This window comes from Centroberyx gerrardi, chromosome 3, assembly GCF_048128805.1.
Source record: "Centroberyx gerrardi isolate f3 chromosome 3, fCenGer3.hap1.cur.20231027, whole genome shotgun sequence".
Taxonomy (NCBI): Eukaryota; Metazoa; Chordata; class Actinopteri; order Beryciformes; family Berycidae; genus Centroberyx; species Centroberyx gerrardi.
In genome coordinates, this window is record NC_135999.1 from 3513525 (window position 1) to 3537324 (window position 23800).

The 23800-nt window shown below is 43.0% G+C and overlaps 1 protein-coding gene across 1 annotated transcript in view; it reads left to right on the top strand.

The window, feature by feature from the left end:
* Positions 1-11058: 11058 nt before the first annotated feature.
* tusc3 (tumor suppressor candidate 3) overlaps positions 11059-23800 on the top strand; it is a 91970-nt gene continuing 79228 nt past the window's right edge. Inside the window, exon 1 of the mRNA XM_071905866.2 lies at positions 11059-11176. Within this exon, the coding sequence (XP_071761967.1) occupies positions 11072-11176 (105 nt within the window). The 5' untranslated portion in view covers positions 11059-11071. The remainder of the gene's footprint in view (positions 11177-23800) is intronic.

Genomic DNA, 23800 nt, shown 5'->3' on the forward strand with positions numbered 1-23800 from the left:
CATGCAAGCAAAGCATATTGAAATTCACCCCACGCACCCAATACTGACACACACACACACACACACTCTCTCTCTCTGCCTCTCTCCTATTCCCCAACCAACAGAGAAGGAGTGTGTGAGAGAGAGAGATGCTCTTGGATGATGTGTTGCAACAACTTAGAGCTGGGGAGCCCTACAGTGGCAACCCCCTCCATCCATCCATCCATCCATCTATCCGTCCATCCATTCATCCACCCGTCCATTCATTCACCCAGTCACCCAACCAGCCACCCAGTCATTCACTGCACCCTAAAATCAGTGATCCAACTAACCACCCATTCATCCGTTCACTAAGCAGTCATCCAGTCATCCAACCATTCACCCAGCTACCAGCCACCCAGTCAAACAGTCATCCAACCAGCCACCCAGTCAAACAGCCATCCAACCAGTCACCCAGCCGCCAGTCATCCAACCAGTCACCCAGCCGCCAGTCATCCAACCAGTCACCCAGTCAAACAGTCATCCATCCAGCCAAACAGTCAAACAGTCACACAACCACAATCCACAATCCATCCAGTCATCCCTCCCCGCGGCGGGGGATCGCACCTCTCTCTCCCCGGGAACCGGCGCGCGTCGCCCGGCTGCGAGCGTCTTACCTTGAGCGCTTCTATATCCAAAGACGTCGAGCGGTCCATGATAAGAGAGAAGTGCTGCAAATCAATCGCGAAAATACAAGTCCCGCAGGCGAGGAAGAGAGATTTAAAAAAAAAAAAGGAAAGAAAAAAAGTTGGGATGAAATTTAGAGTCCCAAACTCTGCGGCAACATCCCCCGGGATTATTAACGTGATTTTTATGAATATTCCACCAAGTCGGAGGCGACGGATTTTCTCAGTTTCATTCCCCCCCGGTGGGTCGGTCGGAAAATTAGGACTCCATGCCGTGGAAGTCCCCCCCCTCCTCCGGTCCCCGGTTGTCCGTGCGGGAGACTGGAGGAATAGGAAAAGGAATACGAGAAATAGCCGTGCGTAATGTTTCAAGCTGCGGCTTTTGCGCACTTGGTGATCCGGTGCGTCTTTGATTTTTACATTAGAATAGAGAATATTCCCCGGCTCTCCTGGAATGAAGCTGGGATTTAGCTTCTGCTGTCCGTCCGTCGGTCACCGGATGAATGCCGTTATATCCCGTTGAATCCCGGTGCAATTAGGAGTGTGATGTTATATTCGTTCAGCCGGTCGGCGACTGGAGAGAAGGAGTCCGGAATCAGACAGATGATATTCTGCCTTGCCTTGCCTGGGCGACTTCCATGCGGCAAACCGCCAGAGATATCAGCCCTCTCCGAAAGAAAAGAGAGAGAGAGAGAGAGAGAGAGAGAGAGAGAGACAGAGAGAGAGAGAGAGAGAGAGGGAGAGAGAGAGAGAGAGAGAGAGCTGGTGGGAGAAATGATGAAGAGGGAGAGAGGAGAGGAGAGGAGGAGAGCTGCGAGTGTGGAGAGGAGAGGAGAGAAGGGAGGTTTATGCTGTATATTATTCCAATGACTGACGCACCGGTGTGTGTGTGTATGTGTGTGTGCGTGCGTGCGTGTGTGTGTGTGTGTGTGTGTGTGTGTGAGAGAGAGAGAGAGAGAGAGAGTGAGCGAGAGAGAGAGAGGGGCGTCGATCTAATCAAGTAGATGAATCGAAAATGCTGCTTTGCCACTGAAGACAAGAAAGATTTAAATGCAGAGGCTGTTGGAGAAAGTCTGTGGCTCCCCCCTGTGCGCCCGTGTGTGTGTGTGTGTGTGTGTGTGTGTGTGTGTGTGTGTGTGTGTGTGTGTGTGTGTGTGTGCTACATAGCTACACACACAGACTGGTACAAGTATTCCATACAGGAATACCATACTGATACATACAAAACATACAGTATGGTCACTATAAAGTAAATATTGAGACACAGACACACTCTAAGTCCCTATAGGAATATTATAGGAATACTATAGTGAGAGAGATGAGTAGATCATCCTCTTGCCATAGAAGAGAAAAGCAGTACGGGTTGATTAAAATGTATTTTCTTTCCTTTCATTCTTTCTTTCTTTCTTTCTTTCTTTCTTTCTCTCTCTCTCTCTCTCTCTCTCTCTCTCTCTCTCTCTCTCTCTCTCTGACGGTGCAAATGCTTCCCATCCCTCTCCTGCATAATAAGGTGTCGCCGCCTGCCGACCACCGGGGCTTTTCATTATCTGTCACACACCTTTTCAATGAGGAGAGCAGAGGAGGGGAGGGGAGAGGAGAGGAGGGGAGGGGGGAGCAGACGAGAGGAGAGGAGGAGAGGAGAAGAGAGGAGAGGAGAGGAGAGGAGATGAGGGGAGGGGAAATGAGAGGAAGAGAGGAGGGGAGAGGAGAGGAGGGGAGGGGGGAGCAGACGAGAGGAGAGGAGGAAAGGAGAAGAGAGGAGAGGAGAGGAGATGAGGGGAAATGAGAGGAAGAGAGGAGGGGAGAGGAGAGGAGGGGAGGGGGGAGCAGACGAGAGGAGAGGAGGAAAGGAGAAGAGAGGAGAGGAGAGGAGAGGAGATGAGGGGAAATGAGAGGAAGAGAGGAGGGGAGAGGAGAGGAAGAGAGGAGATGAGAGGAGAGGAGGGGAGAGGAGAGGAGGGGAGGGGGGAGCAGACGAGAGGAGAGGAGGAGAGGAGAAGAGAGGAGAGGAGAGGAGAGGAGGAGAGGAGAGGAGAGGAGGGGAAATGAGAGGAAGAGAGGAGGGGAGAGGAGATGAGAGGAGTGTAGAGGAGAGGAGGGGAGGGGGAGAGGAGAGGAGGGGAGGGGGGAGCAGACGAGAGGAGAGGAGGAAAGGAGAGGAGAGGAGAGGAGATGAGGGGAGGGGAAATGAGAGGAAGAGAGGAGGGGAGAGGAGAGGAAGAGAGGAGATGAGAGGAGAGGAGGGGAGAGATGAGATGAGGGGAATAGAGGAGGGGATAGGAGAGGAAGAGAGGAAAGGAGAGGAGGAGATGAGAGGAAAGGAGAGGAAATGATTAAAGGAGAGGAGAGGAGGAGGAAGAGATGAGGGAAGGAGGAGAGGAAAGGAGAGGAGGGGAAGAGATGAGAGGAAAGGAGAGGTGGAGAGGTGGAGAGGGGGAGAGGAAATGGGGAGAGGGGAAGGAAATGAGAAGAGAAGAGGAAATGAGGAGAAGAGAGGAGGAGAGGAAAGGAGAGGAAGAGAGGAGAGGGAGAGAGGAGAAATGAGAGGAGAAGACGAAATAACTAGAGGAAAAGGAAATGGGGAGAGGAGGAGGAAGAGAGGAGAGGAAAGGAGAGGAGAGGAAGAGATAAGGAGAGGAAAATGAAATGAGGATAGGAGAGGAAGAGAGGAGGAGGAAGAGAGGAGAGAAGAGGAGGAGACGAGAGGAGGAAAAGAGGAGAGGAGAGAAGAGGAGGAGTTTCTATCACTCTGTCAGTGTCATCCTGTGACAGTGATGAGCGCTGAGCGGCTGTTCCTCTCCTGCCTGCATTACACTGCAAAAAATATCTACCTGCACAAGTCATTTATTGTAGCATTGATGCATCGTTTCAAGAATTTCCTTGAATCAAGTGACATTTTCTTGACGTTATTCTGCCGTGTTTCAAGATATTGACCCTTGTTTCTAGACAATTCTCAAAACAAGTGAAACTGCACTGAAAACAAGTGAAATTAACTCACTGCATGGTATATTTTTCACATGTTTAAAGGAAAATACCATGTTCAGATGAGGCTAAATTACTTGTTAAGGTGGACATTTTTTGCAGTGTACTACCATGCATATGTTAGATGGCCTATATGCATGAAAAAAAACATGCATACATGTAAAAAAAAAACCAAAAAAAAAAACATCCATGTTAGCAAGTCATTTAGTCTCATATTGAGTCTTAAAATGATATATTTCTTTAAAAACATTCTGCCCAATGGGATGAGCTAATTTCACTTATTTCCAGCTTCACTTGTTTATGTCATTACCTTGAAACAAGACAAAATAAGGCAGATCCCTCCACTCGTATTACAGTAAGAGAAGAAGAAGAAAACAAACACATTTTAAAACAAACAAATTGATTTGCATTGGAAACAAGTGGCATTATCTCTCCACACTTCCAGATTTTAGCACTTGTTTTAAAGTTATCACGATTTTAAGACAGATTACGCGGCTAAATGTTTTAACATGGACATTTTTTTGCAGTGTACAAATCTGCATACAACCTCTGCCATCTTCAATAGTTGTATTTTCCACTGAGCCATTTTTACTGCTGTCTGCCTAACCTACAGTATCTGATAGGGTGGGCACTTGACAGGGCAGGTGAACCATGTACGGTGTTGAATGGTGATTGCGGGGAGAGTGTGTGTGTGTGTGTGTGTGTGTGTGTGTGTGTGTGTGTATGTGTGCGGGGAGGTGCTTAGCGGGGTACTTCAGGCATAAAGGATATGCTGAGCAATGTTCTCAGCTCCAGACATCCTCAGCTAGCCAAGCGAAACACTCCTCGCTGTGCTCGAGCGAGGAGGGATTTGATCCATCTTTCCTCCCAATCATATTCTGCTCAACACCTGAACCTGAATAATTATGGTTTTTTTTTACTTATGGAATTCTACAATGGACCATCATTTTACAATACGCTCACACAGCGAGGTGTGTTTTTATTGCATTTTTTTTTAAGTGCCAGAGATGATATTCTACGTCATTTTCTGTTGTGGATTATGGGTCATTGTGCTTACATTTTAGTGGTGATTACAGACAATTAAAGTTTTTAGCCATAAGTGTCTTATGCAAACGACATGCCTTGTTGTGTGGTTTATGTATGTTCTTTGATGTCTTAAATATTATCTTGCATGCTCTCACATGCAAGACAAATTCCTGTAAACGCCAAAAATGGAGAGAGAGAGAGAGAGGGAGAGAGAGAGAGAGAGAGAGAGAGAGAGAGAGAGAGAGAGAGAGGGAGAGAGAGAGAGAGAGAGAGAGAGAGAGAGAGAGAGGGGTACACACAAAAGTGCAGAGTAACTTACTTATAACCCCAGGCCAAAACCTGTTCAAACATTTAATATGTTTTGCGAGCGGCATGGCCAAACACACACACACACACACACACACACACATACAATTACTAGAATGTCTGATATGCCCTTACAGGCTTTTGGATAATTTATCTAAGTATTGTACATGTTCTCAATTTGGTGATTGTTTTACATTATATTGACTATTGTATAGTATGTGTTTAAAATAATGAACAGTCACTATATTGATGATTGCGTAATATTGTATAGTACATATTTTCAAACTAAATTACTGATCATATCGAAATAGTTTGAATATATAATTTGTTGGTTTTTAAAAAAAATAAATGACATTTTGTATACTGCTTTGGCAACATTGTTTCTAATAAACACTTATGGCTGTAAAATCAGTGAAATGAGGGAGAGAGAGAGAGAGAGAGAGAGATTCTGTGTTTATTATAATTTATTACTGTAATATTAGTTTATTATACTATATGTTTATTACAGTTTTTCTCGATCGCTTACACACTATAACTGGGCCTATTACTGTAACTAAACATCCCAAACCATGACGCCATCTACCAAAAGACAGACACATTTCCCAAAACTATAAACACTATTCCCCTGTTTCCACACATGATTCAGATTTGTTGAACTTTTTGTGAAAAACTCTACACACAAATCCCTTCATATATCACTGGCTGCACTAGAAAGCACTGGCATTCAATATCATTAACTCAAGTCATCACAGCTCGAACCCAATTAACACACAATTCCCCAGGTGGAAACACTAAGAGTCAAAATTGTTCACACACCAATCAGAAGCTCAGGATAGATAGATAAAAGGGCCGTGGGTCAGTTCACTTGTTTTGTGATGTGATGTTGATGAGAATCTCTGGCCTGACCCAGACCAGAGACGGGATGCTGAGGCAGAATAAATGTGATTTCTTTCTTTATGTACAAACTGTTTTTTTTTTCCATTGGTTTATATTGGTAAATACATGGAAATTATTTTACTGTATTCTACGTTCTTTATCAGTTGCATATTTTTACAATACATTTACTTTTTCACTCAATTTCTGTTTATTTTACTACAGTACATTGAGGAATTAAAAATGTTGAAAATGTATACATGTGTTGTGTCTTTACATTGTGTTCATCATGTAAAGAGGTTGTTCTGGGGGAAAACCATAAGCTCCATTATTCATTGCAGTAACAGGTTTTTACAGTAGTGTTTTGAATTGATCTCACCAGTGTGTAATGGCTGTTTTGTAGTGTCTGTGTATTTGATGGCTTTTGTGTGATGTCTGAAGGCAAAGTTTGGTTTAGATGTAAGATTACATGGTTTTGAGTGGAGAGTTTGGTTTTGACATGGAAGTTTGAAGTTTGTGAAGATGAGTGTGCAGTTATGCATTTGTGTTTAGAGTTTTGGGAAATGAAGCATAATTTCAAGAAATGTGTCTTGGCAATCAAAAAAAACTGTATTACTATGTGTTTATTAATATTCTATGTGATGAATCTATGTATTTAATATGCAGTTTATTTCATTTTATTTTACTTTATTTCTATCTCATTTATGTTTGAATCTATGCTTTGGCAACATGTGCACATGTACGTCATGCCAATAAAGCTCCTTGAATTGAATTGAATTGAATTGATTCCATTCATGTATATGTGGGCGAGCGGCAGAGAGAGAAAGCCAAAGTACAAGAGAGAAAGTATGGAAGGAGAGAAACACTGTTTACTGTGGCATTTCAAGGTATGGAGAGAGAGAGAGAGAGAGAGAGAGAGAGAGAGAGAGAGAGAGGAGAGATGGGTGACGTCATTCCCAGCTGGTACAGCGTTGGGTGCCCATATCCGAGGTCACCCGCTCCCTTATAAAAAACACAACAAGTCCCCGGAAAAATGATTAATTGCCCCAACAGCGCGGAGTTTATAGAAAAGAGAGAGAGAGAGACAGAGAGGAGTGGGGAGGGGAGGGGGGGGGGGGGGGGGGGGTCCCTGAGTTACTGTGTAGCGAGAAATAGAGAACGAAAGAGCATGAGAGAGAGAGAGAGAGCGAGAGAGAGGAGGGAGAGCGAGTGCAACATCAAAAGAGAAAGGGAGAGATCTTGAGACAGAGGGGGAAAGGAAGCGACGCAGCGAGAGAGAGAGATGATGGAAAGAGGGAAAGGGAGCAAAGCAGTGAGAGAGAGAGAGAGAGAGAGAGAGAGAGAGAGAGGAGGAGGAGGAGAGAAAATGAGCGAGGTGTTCATTAATATGATGTTCGTTATCTCTGACCGACTCCCTCAACAAATGTTCCTCTGTTCTCTAGTGTGCTATTCAATAGGCCTATAGCTGTGTGTGTGTGTGTGTGTGTGTGTGTGTGTGTGTTTTCCCCTATGTGCATGCGGATGTGTTTAGATGTGAAGTATCAGAGCTCTGTGTGTATCTGAATAGAGTGTGTGTGTGTGTGTGTGTGTGTGTGTGTGCCTATTTGTATACAAGGCCTAAATTGAAACTAAACCTAAACTTCAAAACGAGGACTGGGAGATGGAAAAAACTGAACACGGATATAGGATATAACCACAGAACTTGAATGGCTAGAACGGTCCTTCTACTGTTAGCTTTGGTAACTTGGCTAGTAGCCTACAGAATAAAATGGCAACTATGGAATTTTAAAGGTTAGTTGCTATGGTGACAATGCAAGTCCGGGCATTAAAGCTGTAAAGTGTGCCACACTTGCTTGAGAACTGTGCAGATGTATCTGTTAGCAAACTCAACTGAAAGCTGCTGTTAGCGGCGAGGCTAACGTAGCTTTATCAAAGACTGTGCTTCTCTCGTTAGCTCTTCTAGTCAAAATCAGCATATTAGCAAACCTAGCTGGTAGCATCATCAAGCAGGTACCTTTAGCTTAATATAGACCCTTAAATACTATAAACTAATGTAGCTTAGCCTACCTGTAGTGGAGAAGTGAATGCTAACTTTTGCATTCGCTAATTTCAAAAAACTAACGGACATACACAGAAACAGATTAACTATAGGCCTAACCGCTTATACTCACTGTGAAGATGTCAAAACTTTTGACCGACTTAAAAACACAGCAGCAACTCGTAAAAGAGCTCCACCTAGTGGTGGCAACTAGCTGCACTGCTTTGTTTTTTTCTGCTCCACGATATGTATTGTCACATTTTTGTATCGCGATATACTGAATTTCAATATAGACTATCGTCCCATCCCTATAAATGACATGAAAAAACTTGCAAGCATCTCCCTACTGTTATCTCTCCACCTAAAGTAGAGACAGACAGCAAAACTTTCCTCATATGGGGTCAGCGGTCTAAAGCTTATTAACTTAGACAAGTTTTACAGTGAAAAGTTTGGGAACCTATCCTTTATGCAGTACTCACGTGAGGCCGTTCCAAGGGAATCGTTTTACACATTCTGCTACCAAGTCTGGGAATGTTTCCATGATTGCTGCTATAGAGCGAATGAATTGTGGTTTAACAAGACTGCAACACGTACAGATTGTTTCACGGTGCATTGACTTTAATAATCCAACATGCGTTTCATTTCAGCAGAGAGAGAGAGAGAGAGAGAGAGAGAGAGAGAGAGAGTTGGTGTGGGTAGATAGACTTCCTTCTTTCATAGACATATTAGACATAAATTCAAATCATAAAATAATAAAATAAAACAAAATAATAAGTCTTTTCATCCAAGCTTATACCTCCATCTGTGTGATACCTGTTCTTCAGTGTGTACTATTTTCAATCTGTAGGATACTATGGAATTTTATGACTTCTTGAACATATTGTACAGTGTCTGGTAATGTATATTGTACAGTACAATTGTATATTACAGTATTTATTATTGTTATTGTTATTATTTTATCATCTCAATTTCCAAATATCACAATGCTGCAGTGATTGAAGTTTCTGTTGTATTGTAGCCTATTCTATTGTATTATATTACATCGCATTGCATTCAATTCTATTGAGGAACACATAATTATCATAATATAGCTGTTTATTTACATCATCAATCTCATAAATGACAGCAACTATTTGATCTATTTTTGTGCACAATTTATATGGAAAGTCATTACAAAGTGCCGAAAGCTCCTTCTAGATATAAATGGAAAGATTGAGATTCTGTCTTTTCCCACTGAAGCTGACATGACTTTCCTGTATTCTGATGATGAATACATCTTTGTCTTTTCTTCTGTCTCATATTCTGTCGTTATGTTTGAGAAACAAATGTATGACTATTAAAATCCACTTAATCCACTAAAATGCTAATGCACTAACTAGGCTATAGCTAACAACAGCTGCCCACATGTTGTGACATTAGCCTAGTTTTCCACACTGTTTCAAGGAGAGTTTCATGTCTTTGTACTCTTTACACTGTTAGAAAAGAAGATACAGAGTTGTACCTTTTGTCACTAGGGCTGGTAATTGTAGGAATTTCTGCATGAAAATGACAAAAACTCACTGAAATGTTACCCGCTGCTAATGCTAGCTTGTTAGCTATTGTTCCTAAGCTAATACTATTGTTGTCTGTTGTTAACATCACAACAATGCGACATAATTCTGATCTGCTAAAGTGAGCTGTTTGAAGTTCAGCGGTAGGCTATCAGCCATCTCTTTAGCTTATAATTGCTAATACAATTCACTTTGTGAACTGGGCCACTTCAAGCCAGCAGTATGAACCGTTCCATTAGCCTGTTGTTTTAAAATTTAAAAATTATTGAGTAAAGTTGGGAACTAGGGATAAGGAGACTTTAGCTGCTGCCTATCTGATGGTCCTGTAGATTATATAGTATAGTCACCATTTATAGGGTAGTACATCATTCTTTTAATATCTGAATTGGGCTGTATTGCATTATGGTACAAAGGATTGCAATATTAAACCCTGTGTGTAAATGTCAGCTTGTTAGCATTTTGTGACCCTAAATCAAGTCACTTTATTTTAGTCCAGCAGCTGTCTGACAACAGACAAATGCTGTCAGTGATAACACTTCTAGTTGAGTTTCATTGAAACTCCAAATAAGCGATGACAGACTGATGCTGCATTCACGCCATATGGGAATAACTGTCAGAACAACTTAAAAGCAATCATTTGGAAGTGTCCATGCATTCAAGCTTGTTTGAAGCTGTAAAATGCAATAATTGGTGTTTACTGTACACTTTGGTGGCTCCTGGTCTTCCACACTTAACACACGTGCACTTAGTGAGTCATTCCTCCAAATGGGTGCCTTTTGGGACAAAGTGTTTTCATGTATTCATTTACACCTTTTTTAACATTCTGTCAGAAAGAGGACACCTTTGACTTGCAGAAAAAAATGATTGGGCCAAATCCTGTGGATTTTGCGCAAATATTTGACACACAAACCATAACATCTGTCAACCCTGTTACTATCTGAAAGGGATTTCAATGCATGTTTCAATGTAATGATTTCAAGGCAACTTTTGATATTTTCTTACAAATTAATTGTCACTTATGATACCATAATAATCTGTAAAACAATAGATATTTAATATAATCCTTTTTACTTCAATAAAGTCATTACGTTTGGAAGAGTCTCCTCTTCCCCTACACATTCAAACAAATATTTTCATCCCATCTGAGGAGCTTGACATTATTATCAAAATATATCTAAGTAACTATCTAACATCTAACATAATCACCCTTGAACTGCTATATTACTCATTTTTTTATACAGTATTTGAATAAAGGCAGGGACCCAGGTAACACAGAAAAGTGTGCAAAAATATGTTTAATAACAATGAACTTCAAAAGGCATGACTGAGGTGAACAGTAGGCCTAGTATTTAACACTCAAGAGCTGAGGTGAACGACATTTTAAAGAAGGAAGCTCGTTTTTACCACAGGATGAATGCAACAGGACCCGGAAGTGAAGGAAAGAGGGTGTCTAAGCAGAAACTCTCTGGGTTAACATTACTGGCAATAGTGAGAGCCATAGAGACTACTTGATAGACCGCTCCATTTTTATAACCCTCAAAGACTACAATACCCAGAAGCGCCCTCGCCCTCGCTTCCTCTCCCCTGATTGGTCCACTCAGAATCCAATCACGGTCTGGATACGTGTCTGGCAGTCAGAGCATCCTTCCGTCATGGCGTCTGTTTGGGCTAAATCCCTCGCTAAACTGCCGGTTCTGTGTGTTTTCTTTCTCCTGCTGCTATGTCTGCCACCCGGGGGAGGACAGAAGAAGAAAGAGGTAACGGTTTCTCTCCTTGAATGTATTTTTCAGCGGATATTGTTGTGTTTTATTTACGGAAAGGGCTTTACAGGTTGAATACGCCGGTGTGCGGTAGGTGTGTCGAGGTACCCAGGGTTAGTCAGTATAATACCGGAAGTTCATCGAATTTGCCTTCAAAGTAAAAGCGTAACAAATTGTCTCCTCAGGAAAAACTTGACACCAGGTACCGAAGCACCCAGTCTCTAACCTTTAGGGAGCTATTTTGTCACTGCTGTGGGTCAAATGCACTTTATGTAACAAATGCATGCTTCCATGTTGTCTGGTGTAGGCTTTGTAATTGAGTTTTTCTGTGTAGTTATGGCAGCTTTCTACTTATGGCATTTTAGGCTTACATCCAGGTGGATATATGCTGTGAAAAGGGGAAGAACAACTATTTCATTTTTTATTTCCTACAGATTTCGCCTTGGATATATTCTTTATTTTCACTTACGGTACTTTGCTTTTACTTCGAGATTACTACTGTACAACATAGTTGCACGTTCGCTAATGAGGGTTTTATTGTGAAAATTGTGACAGGAAGTGGTATTTTGGAAATCTGGGTGACTTGACTTTGGTGTTGTGGCTGTTGCTCGGGGAGGAATCGCATAATAGCGAAAACGAAAGCTGCTTGCTAGCTGCATTCAGCTCGCTACAGTGCTTTGGAGTTGTCGTATATTACTGAAAATAGCTTTCGTTTAGTTTCAGTGGGCTGAATATATCGTGTATGAATGAAAGTGTATCTGTTTTTAGCCGAAAAGGAAGGAGGAAGGCGGTGCTGTGGCCCGTGTTGATGCTACCTGTCATTTGTCACTGTGCTGCTGTAGGGCCTATTTTTGCTGTCTGCTCTTTTAGTGTTTCTTTTCACTTACATTGCATTGTGGCTATTTTACAGTTGCATAATAAAATGTGCTGCAGGTTATATTATGTATTGTGATCCTCAATGATGATGATTAACATACATACAATAAGGACATACACTGAATGTACAAAATACTAGGGACAAAATCCTCTTCTCAGTTGTCTCAAAGCTTAAAAATCCTTCTGTAACTTTATCTACAGCTCCTTTGTGATTGGTAGAGATTAGTAAGGGAAATCAATAAGGGATAATGGCTTTTACCTGAATTCACCTCATTAGTGCACTTCAGTAAGTGTCAATAATATTTTGTACACTGTACATCCAACATTTTCAAGCTAATTCATTTTCCATATCGAAATGTGCTGTAGGTTCAATGCGCATTTTGCTCCCCAAAGATGATGATGATGATGATGATGATGACTATAACACACATGCATATTTGGTGAACACTTAACATTAATCCAAAGCACAGTACAGACGGAATCATTGGTTATCATTACAGTTAGTAATTAATTATTCATTTTCAGTTATTATTACCTTAATCTGTTCATGCGTCTAAGATCCTTGATAAAAACATAATTCAAACCCACCTTGTCTTTTACTAGGCTTTCCATGTTGATGCGCAGTAGAGGGGACTTCCTCTTTCGGTTTAACTCGTTGCTCACACTTGGAGTTTGAACCGCGTCACTGTGTCGTTTGGCCTTAATGTCGCACCACCTCATCGTGGGCGCCTTTCTCCTCAAGTGGTTTTTGCATATGAATAGCTTATTGAATGAGTGTGCAAATCGGCGAACGAATACATGAGTGAATGCGTTGACAAAGATATGACAGATGGACAAATATTTGAATGAAAGAATGAAGCATTGAATGAGCCAACACATGGATGAACAAAGCGCTGATTGAGTGGAAGAATAAACTGATGAATAAGCGGACAGATTAACTGCTGAATGAACAAACAGTTGGATGAGTGGGAATGAATGAAATGAGATTGACAGTTTGGCAGTGCTGACTTGAATTGACAACTTGCATTGTGTATGTGTAGTAAATGTCTCATAGCCAAATCACTGGGTCCAAGCTAAAGTATCACTAATATATTATACATGAGCCTGCATTTCTCACTTGACATGTGACATTTCTGCATGTCAGTTTATTTTCCAAAGTAGGTAATAACATGGTTAATCACATCTCTATATAGACACCAGGAGCACTTTAAATTTAAATCATTGAACATAAAACATTTTTTGATCAATTTATCCTAAAAAAAAAAACTCATTCTGAAGATGGAGAATTAATATGCAAGTATGTCTTATAAATCAAAACACATCCAATAAGCTGAAGCTAGTCATTCCAGGTGATGATGTCATTGTGTTCTCATGATTAAACACGGAGAGAAATAAAGAGTCATAACCAAAAGCGGCCTGTTCTTTTGCCTCGTGCGTAACTTTTTAAACGATTTCCAATCCATATTGCGCCGCGGATGAGTCAGCAGCAACGAGATGAACTTAATCCGCCTGTCCCATTACTTACACTTTAGACTGTAATATTCAGACATTTTCTCTTTTCCGTATTTTAACGTCGAAGAAGATCCCGCTTCCTCAATCAATGAAATTGATCGCCGCGGCGCTTTAAGGGTTTCTATCCATCAAAGGTCCGTGGGAGAAAAAAACCTACTCTGTGAATGACTGAAATCAAAGGATATTATCTGGAAAAGTTGGGGTTGTGGAACTATTCAAGCTTAGTAGTGAGTGTTTCTCTGACATTGAAGCTCCCGCCGCCGCCCCTAAATCGTTGTTCCTATAAGCAGCATTAGCCCAAGCTCTGCTTTCTAGCTGGAGTTAAATATTCCGCCTGAAACCATTAAACTTTTGTCCATGCTGTCTGCAAGATTTCAGTTTCTCGCCAGTTTCAGCTGCATAACGCTCTGCGGACAGATTGCTCTGGGTAGTATTGCTGTACCAGCCAGCAGACAGGAGCTAGACACACTTACACACACACACACACACACACACACACACAGTATATGAGCCACAGGAGAGATATTGAGGGGTTATAATGTGAGAAATGTACTTTCCCAGTCGCCTGCCCAGGGCTACGACGGAGGGGAGGAGGAGGCGGAGGAAGATCTTATTTAGCTGGAAATGGACAAAATGGTGAAGCAGCATTTTGTATTCCTCTCCCTAACTCATTCTCTCTCTCCCTCCCTCTCCCTCGCTCTCTCGCCGCTGCCCCGGTCACCTCACGCTCCGGCGGCTCAGGAAATATACTCTCTATCTCTCTAAATGCCCCCTCCGAGGGTCAGTGGGAGACCCCAGAGCAGCGACGGTGGCAGTATTTTCTAGTTCTCGTGTTTTTTTTTTTTTTTCTCAGTCTTTGAAAGTTTAATATACTTGTGGGTAAAGCCCGGGCATTTTTCCCCCCGCCCCTTCTCCTTTCATTGTTTCCCTTACCTCGGAGCTAATCGGGACGGATGGATGGGTGGAAGAGAGAGGGAGGATGGAGAGTGAGAGAATGTTGTATGAGGTAAGGAGGGGCGAGGAAGCGAGATGGCAAGATAGGGATAGACGAAGAGAGTAAAGAATCAAAGGAGGAAAACTAAGAAGTGGGGGCAGCAGGGTCGGACCCCCCCCTCCCCCTCCTAAGTCCCGCTACACGCCCCTCAGGGAGTGGAAGAAATAGTCACGGAGAGGAAAATAATATTTATATCTCTTCAACGCTCCCTCGTTCATCACCCCGGCTCTCGGCTGGATATTATACCCAGCTTCTGTTGTGTTTCTGTCCTAAGGCTGACTACAGCACAAAGAAAGAACCAATGTAAGCACTTCCCTTACCTGGGGATATGGACTGGGGGGTGGGGGTGGGGTGGGGGGTGAAGGAAGAGAAAGTCAGGGGCCGAAAGAGAGAGAGAGAGTTATAAGAGAGACTGGAAAATAGTGGGCTCGCCACCTCACCCAGGGACCGGTCTAATGAGTGGATCAGAATAATCAGAGGCCTGCCTGCCTCTGCACACCGTGGCACCATAAACTAGCGGGTAGGCCCTTCAGGGCATAGCCCGCACTACTTGCTGAGTTTAGACCAGGGCTTATGAGGCTAAACACTGTGTAAGCACTATTGACTCTTGGTTTTCTGCCTGGCTTATACATTGGAGAATAAACCGTAGCTCACTGTTTACGCGCTCTGCACTGTGTTTCTCTGCCCGTGGATTTTAGGGGTGAATTACAGTACAACAGAAACCTTGTAACTCTGAGAAAACATCAGCATTTCAGGAGTTTGGGGGGGGGGGGGGGTAACCTGGCAGATTTTCCCCATTAATGCAATTTTTTTGACATGTTACAATGAGTTATAAGGCTATGTGTAAGATGCATCTCTTAAAACTGGGCAAAAAAGCAATCATCACAAGGCAAAATGCTGAATTCTTAACCAAAGCAAGCATTTATTAGATCTGCAAGGAGGTAAATTGTCTCAAATTGTCTCAAGGTCTCCCTGCAGGTGCTCTAGGAAGATGACAGCCCAACACATTCACAGGAATTCACAGAAAAAAACAAAAACAAAGCGCAAAGATTTATACAGTGCTACAGTGAATGGAAAATGACAAGGTTCCTATCAAATATGGACCGGCTGAAGTTCATTCCTTCGTTTGCCTTGGTCCCAGGATCATGAAGTGCATTCTATACATAGTAGACCCATTGACTGTGTGTTTTGTGGCTTGACTTTTGGAAGCAGTGTTGACCCTGGGGTTGCAGGTTGGCAGGGTGAGGAGGTTTGAAACCCCAGAAAGAAATCCAAGCTGGAACAGGGTCCATCAATCTTGGCGCCGAGGTGCACTTTTGCAAAGCAGCGGATTTCCACGGCAAACCAAAACGATCAATTACTTGAAAATCTCAGGGAAAAGCCTTCAATAAAGTCTTCCAACAAACACAGCGAGCCGCTGGACGTGGCCCAAGTCGCAGTAACTCGCAGGGAAATCGGTTGATTATTAAGCTCTTTAAATTGCATTGTAAAGAGGTAGATCTAATTTATTTTTACATTGGTTTTCTTAACATCTGGGCAAGCTCTCAAGGCGCAAATGAGCTTACTCTGAGGCACACCAGATTGCCTGTATATTAGTCCACCAGGCACCTCTTTTTTTTTTTCTTCTTCTTTTTGTTGTACCAGCAAGAAATTGCCTAGATGCTTGTAGGAAGTGTTGGTTTGGGGCTAGTGCTGTCGCAAACCACACCGTTTTACATGAAGAAGACGTCTTCATACATCTAAGGATTTGTAACCAATAGGCCTATTATTATTATTATTATTATTATTATTTTTTTTTGTAATTAATGTTTTTGGTCAGACATTTACATTGAAATAACAGTTACATTATTACAGTTACATGAATGACATATAATGTGTCTTCTTTCAGGGTCTGTCCAGTCTTCTTTTTAAACAACTAAAAGAAAAAAGTCTGCAGTCCAGCAATAACATTCAAATCTAGCCAGACAAACAACACAAAACACAGAGCATCAAAATGAAGACACAAGAAAGAAACAAACAGTAATTGCGGTAATTGTCGGTGTCTTTAAAAGTGAGTCAGCTCGATCTGCCTCACTCAGAAAACCAAAGATAAACAACATGTTACGGGATCGAGTCATCACTTTTAATCCAAGGAAAAGAAACAGTTTTTTCCCTTTTCACCTCTTAAATCAAAGTACCCGCCACTATGTCCGGTCCACACACATCGTGTTGACAGATCCTTGGCTAACTCTGAGGCGGTGTCCAATCTGATTGGTCGATAACAGCGCAGAGAGGAGAGCGGGCCAATGGCAGAGCAGCGAGATAGAAGATAACAAAGATAACAGGCTTATCACAGGGTGAGAAATATTAACACCAGAAACTTTGTTGATTTTCCACCAGTTTCCCACAGGTATTATACATATAGAGAATAAATGATTATATATAGAGCCAATAGATCTGTGTGGTTGGTGTGGGTGATTGGTATTGTACATGCAGCATACATTATTTGTATTATACATGTCTTAGTGTCTCATGTCCCATCTGCCGGATGTGTCTCTAGCTTTGGGAAGGTCCATCCATGTTCACAAATACTGATTGAAATGTCTAGCATCGCAGGAATAACAAATGCAAATGTCGTCTTTTGGATGGATTTTCATTATAAGCGGCGAGTTTAGTTATAATGGGTCTGAAATATTAAAGCAATACACCCACTTTTAGGCAAATATGCTCTTTGATCGATAACATATGCGCTAACATTTGAGTCCCAAGAGACATGAATGATTCATGAGGGCTGAGCGCTGTATCATGCCTGCATTTGGATTAGTCCTCTCAGACTGTGATATGATTTGTACTGGTGGAATATGGGGAGAAAAAAATACCGTTATTGCTCAATAAAGCAGCTAGGTTTACCAACCGCATGATCGACAAACTATCAACCAAGTTCAGGTCGACTTCCGCGTGCTAAATTGCTTGTGGCGTCATGCAAAGCCAGCTCATCACTTCCTATTTAACAGACACAGTGTGCTAGAATGTTATCATGCTCTGAGTATGGTGTCAAGTTTGTCCCCTGGTGTGTGTGTGTGTGTGTGTGTGTGTGTGTGTGAGAGAGAGCGAGAGACAGAGAGAGAGAGAGAGAGAGTGTGTGTTTGTGTTTGTGGTCAGGAGGAAGGAAGCCGTGCCAACGGTGAAACTGAGACCGGCAGGGTTTCGAGTGTTCCCCCTACTGTGAGTGTGTGTGCGCGCATGGAAGAAATTAGATTTGTCTCATTTCAAGCTTGTTCCAGCCCCCCCCCCCTGCTGTGTTTGTGGTAAAAAAAAAAAAAAAAGTGCATGTTTAAAATTTAGACCTGCATGTCTGCTGCGTGTCCACGTCTGTGTGTTTGTGCACGTGTGTGTGGGCGTGTGCGTTAGTCACAGTCGTCTATCCGGCGCCACGTACCACGCTGGGTTTGATTACAATGGCTTAGCGCTGCCAAATAGCACTAACAGCCTTGTCATATGTGTCGTGTCGCGCGCTTTGTGGTGTCAATATCAGGGTTCGTCTTTAGGTTTCTATCTGTCTGCCGCGCTCCCACCGTCTCCGCCGGTTATCGCTCTTGTACAGGAGACGGATTTTCTTCTCCCCGCTCTTTTTTTTTCTCTCCGTCTTTCTTTGTTTCGTTCTTTTTTTATCACCTTGTTTTTCTTCCTTGCCTACCTCTGTCATTCTTACTTTCCGTCTTTTGCGTATGTATGCAATACTCTCTCTCTCTCTCGATTGCCCGTCTGTCCGTTCTTCCTCGTGGAAATATACGCGTATGGTTGTTGCGAGGGGTTCAAGAGAGATGGATATTGTATTGCCCCCCCCCCCCTCCCCCGGCTCCTCTCGAGTGTCGCCCATATAGCCCAAACTGCACCTAAAAAGCGGCCGTAATGGCGCCATATTTTTGCGCGGCGGAATGTTTCAACGCTCTCCCAGTGAATTTAGGGGTGATTTGTTTGGATCTCTCTCATTAGCCGTAGTCATCTGAATTATTGATGCGGTGGTGTCAGGCCTGCTTTTCCAGTGACTGATGGCCTGTGTTCCCAAGTCATTTTCCTGCTCTGTTATCCTCCCTCTCCTCCTCCCTTTTTTTTTCTGCCCTTTCCGACATTTCTATAACTAATTTTCCGGAGTGGCGAAAGGATCTCCATCTCCCTCTTTCCCTCCCCATCTCCTCCCTTTTCCCCTCCCATATCCCCTCCCCTCTGATCTTTTTTTTCCCCTCCACCGCCCTTTTCTGCACACCCCTCTGACATTTCTATAACTAATTTTGTAGCGCGGCGAAATGATCTCTCCTTTTTTCCCCTCATCTCGTTGCCTCCTTCCCTCCTTCCTCGGCTCCTCCCCTTTACCCTTTCCCTCTCCCTTTCCTCCTCCCTCCCTGTCTCCCTTCTCCCTTCCTCCTCTTTTGCCCTTTGCCTGACATTTCTGAGGCTAATTTCCGGGCCAGTCCTGTTGAATTTGAGGGGAGTGCAGGGCGTTCCCTTGTTGTTGTGAACATTAATGCTCAGCTCCATTCATCAGAGGGTAGGCACTAGCTGGTTCTGAAAAGAAACTCTCTTTCACTCATTTCACCCATTCAGCCAGCCAGTCAGTCACTCAGTCGGTCATTTATTCACTCAGTCACCCATTCAGACAGCCAGTCAGTCACTCAGTCGGTCATTTATTCACTCAGTCACCCATTCAGACAGCCAGTCAGTCACTCAGTCGGTCATTTATTCACTTAGTCACCCATTCAGACAGCCAGTCAGTCACTCAGTCAGTTCTTCAGTCAGTTCTTAAGTCAGTTCTTCAGTCTGTCTGTTATTTAGTCACTCTATTAGTCTCATCACCTGGTCACTCAGTAACTTTCATTTACTCAGTGAATCACTTAGTCAGTCACTTAGTCGATCTCAGTTAGTCACTTAGTCAGTCAGTCAGTCACTTAGTCAGTCAGTCAGTCAGTCACTTAGTCAGTCAGTCAGTCAGTCAGTCAGTCACTTAGTCAGTCAGTCAGTCAGTCACTTAGTCAGTCAGTCAGTCAGTCACTTAGTCAGTCACTTAGTCAGTCAGTCAGTCAGTCACTTAGTCAGTCAGTCAGTCAGTCAGTCAGTCAGTCAGTCACTTAGTCAGTCAGTCAGTCACTTAGTCACTTAGTCAGTCACTTAGTCAGTCAGTCAGTCACTTAGTCAGTCAGTCACTTAGTCAGTCACTTAGTCAGTCAGTCACTTAGTCAGTCAGTCAGTCACTTAGTCAGTCAGTCACTTAGTCAGTCACTTAGTCACTTAGTCAGTCACTTAGTCAGTCAGTCACTTAGTCAGTCAGTCACTTAGTCAGTCAGTCACTTAGTCAGTCACTTAGTCAGTCAGTCACTTAGTCAGTCAGTCAGTCACTTAGTCAGTCAGTCACTTAGTCAGTCACTTAGTCAGTCAGTCAGTCACTTAGTCAGTCAGTCACTTAGTCAGTCAGTCACTTAGTCAGTCACTTAGTCACTTAGTCAGTCACTTAGTCAGTCAGTCAGTCACTTAGTCAGTCAGTCACTTAGTCAGTCACTTAGTCAGTCAGTCACTTAGTCAGTCAGTCAGTCACTTAGTCAGTCAGTCACTTAGTCAGTCACTTAGTCAGTCAGTCACTTAGTCAGTCACTTAGTCAGTCAGTCAGTCACTTAGTCACTTAGTCAGTCAGTCAGTCACTTAGTCAGTCACTTAGTCAGTCAGTCAGTCACTTAGTCAGTCAGTCAGTCACTTAGTCAGTCAGTCAGTCAGTCAGTCACTCAGTCAGTCAGTCACTTAGTCAGTCACTTAGTCAGTCACTTAGTCGATCTCAGTTAGTCACTTAGTCAGTCACTTAGTCAGTCAGTCACTTAGTCAGTCACTTAGTCAGTCAGTCACTTAGTCAGTCAGTCAGTCAGTCAGTCAGTCACTTAGTGAGTCAGTCACTTAGTCAGTCACTTAGTCAGTCAGTCACTTAGTCACTTAGTCAGTCAGTCAGTCAGTCACTTAGTCAGTCAGTCAGTCAGTCACTTAGTCAGTCACTTAGTCAGTCAGTCACTTAGTCAGTCACTTAGTCAGTCAGTCACTTAGTCACTTAGTCAGTCAGTCACTTAGTCACTTAGTCAGTCAGTCAGTCAGTCACTTAGTCAGTCACTTAGTCAGTCAGTCACTTAGTCAGTCACTTAGTCAGTCAGTCACTTAGTCACTTAGTCAGTCAGTCAGTCAGTCACTTAGTCAGTCAGTCAGTCACTTAGTCAGTCACTTAGTCAGTCAGTCAGTCACTTAGTCAGTCACTTAGTCAGTCAGTCAGTCACTTAGTCAGTCACTTAGTCAGTCAGTCAGTCACTTAGTCAGTCACTTAGTCACTTAGTCAGTCAGTCAGTCACTTAGTCAGTCACTTAGTCAGTCAGTCACTTAGTCACTTAGTCAGTCACTTAGTCAGTCAGTCAGTCACTTAGTCAGTCACTTAGTCAGTCAGTCAGTCACTTAGTCAGTCACTTAGTCAGTCACTTAGTCAGTCAGTCACTTAGTCAGTCACTTAGTCAGTCAGTCAGTCACTTAGTCAGTCACTTAGTCAGTCAGTCAGTCACTTAGTCAGTCACTTAGTCAGTCAGTCAGTCAGTCAGTCAGTCACTTAGTCAGTCACTTAGTCAGTCAGTCAGTCACTTAGTCAGTCAGTCAGTCAGTCACTTAGTCAGTCACTTAGTCAGTCACTTAGTCAGTCAGTCAGTCACTTAGTCAGTCAGTCAGTCACTTAGTCAGTCACTTAGTCAGTCACTTAGTCAGTCAGTCAGTCACTTAGTCAGTCACTTAGTCAGTCAGTCAGTCACTTAGTCAGTCACTTAGTCAGTCACTTAGTCAGTCAGTCAGTCACTTAGTCAGTCACTTAGTCAGTCAGTCAGTCACTTAGTCAGTCAGTCAGTCACTTAGTCACTTAGTCAGTCACTTAGTCACTTAGTCAGTCACTTAGTCAGTCAGTCAGTCACTTAGTCACTTAGTCAGTCACTTAGTCAGTCAGTCAGTCACTTAGTCAGTCAGTCACTTAGTCAGTCACTTAGTCAGTCAGTCACTTAGTCAGTCAGTCAGTCACTTAGTCAGTCAGTCACTTAGTCAGTCACTTAGTCACTTAGTCAGTCACTTAGTCAGTCAGTCACTTAGTCAGTCAGTCACTTAGTCAGTCAGTCACTTAGTCAGTCACTTAGTCAGTCAGTCACTTAGTCAGTCAGTCAGTCACTTAGTCAGTCAGTCACTTAGTCAGTCACTTAGTCAGTCAGTCAGTCACTTAGTCAGTCAGTCACTTAGTCAGTCAGTCACTTAGTCAGTCACTTAGTCACTTAGTCAGTCACTTAGTCAGTCAGTCAGTCACTTAGTCAGTCAGTCACTTAGTCAGTCACTTAGTCAGTCAGTCACTTAGTCAGTCAGTCAGTCACTTAGTCAGTCAGTCACTTAGTCAGTCACTTAGTCAGTCAGTCACTTAGTCAGTCACTTAGTCAGTCAGTCAGTCACTTAGTCACTTAGTCAGTCAGTCAGTCACTTAGTCAGTCACTTAGTCAGTCAGTCAGTCACTTAGTCAGTCAGTCAGTCACTTAGTCAGTCAGTCAGTCAGTCAGTCACTCAGTCAGTCAGTCACTTAGTCAGTCACTTAGTCAGTCACTTAGTCGATCTCAGTTAGTCACTTAGTCAGTCACTTAGTCAGTCAGTCACTTAGTCAGTCACTTAGTCAGTCAGTCACTTAGTCAGTCAGTCAGTCAGTCAGTCAGTCACTTAGTGAGTCAGTCACTTAGTCAGTCACTTAGTCAGTCAGTCACTTAGTCACTTAGTCAGTCAGTCAGTCAGTCACTTAGTCAGTCAGTCAGTCAGTCACTTAGTCAGTCACTTAGTCAGTCAGTCACTTAGTCAGTCACTTAGTCAGTCAGTCACTTAGTCACTTAGTCAGTCAGTCACTTAGTCACTTAGTCAGTCAGTCAGTCAGTCACTTAGTCAGTCACTTAGTCAGTCAGTCACTTAGTCAGTCACTTAGTCAGTCAGTCACTTAGTCACTTAGTCAGTCAGTCAGTCAGTCACTTAGTCAGTCAGTCAGTCACTTAGTCAGTCACTTAGTCAGTCAGTCAGTCACTTAGTCAGTCACTTAGTCAGTCAGTCAGTCACTTAGTCAGTCACTTAGTCAGTCAGTCAGTCACTTAGTCAGTCACTTAGTCACTTAGTCAGTCAGTCAGTCACTTAGTCAGTCACTTAGTCAGTCAGTCACTTAGTCACTTAGTCAGTCACTTAGTCAGTCAGTCAGTCACTTAGTCAGTCACTTAGTCAGTCAGTCAGTCACTTAGTCAGTCACTTAGTCAGTCACTTAGTCAGTCAGTCACTTAGTCAGTCACTTAGTCAGTCAGTCAGTCACTTAGTCAGTCACTTAGTCAGTCAGTCAGTCACTTAGTCAGTCACTTAGTCAGTCAGTCAGTCAGTCAGTCAGTCACTTAGTCAGTCACTTAGTCAGTCAGTCAGTCACTTAGTCAGTCAGTCAGTCAGTCACTTAGTCAGTCACTTAGTCAGTCACTTAGTCAGTCAGTCAGTCACTTAGTCAGTCAGTCAGTCACTTAGTCAGTCACTTAGTCAGTCAGTCAGTCACTTAGTCAGTCACTTAGTCAGTCAGTCAGTCACTTAGTCAGTCACTTAGTCAGTCACTTAGTCAGTCAGTCAGTCACTTAGTCAGTCACTTAGTCAGTCAGTCAGTCACTTAGTCAGTCACTTAGTCAGTCACTTAGTCAGTCAGCCACTTAGTCAATCTCACAGTCAGCCGCTCACTTTGTCACGTAGTCAGTCACTTTGTCAGTCAGTCACTTTGTCACTCAGTCTGCTCTTAGTCTGGTCAGTTTGTCAGTCAGTTACTCAGTGACTTAGTCACTCACTCAGTCACTTAGTCAATCAGTCAGTCGGTCTGTCACTCATCACTCAGTCATTCAGTCTGATCAGTCAGTTAGTCAGTCACTCATCACTCAGTCAGTTACTCAGTCCCTTAGTCAGTTCTTCAGTCAGTCATTCAGTCACTTAGTCACTCTCTTAGTCACAAATAATAAAGAACTCAGTCACCTGGTCAGTCAGTCAACTTATTCAGTCTCACAGTCACTCAGTCACTCACTCATTCACTCGCTATGCGATGATTTAAAACCTGTTTGAAGCCAAAGTCAAAATATTTTTCACTCTTAGTGTCAGGTGCTGTGTGCTAAAAACATGCTAAAAGCTTGTTGGGAATATCCAGCAGTGCCTCTTTTCCT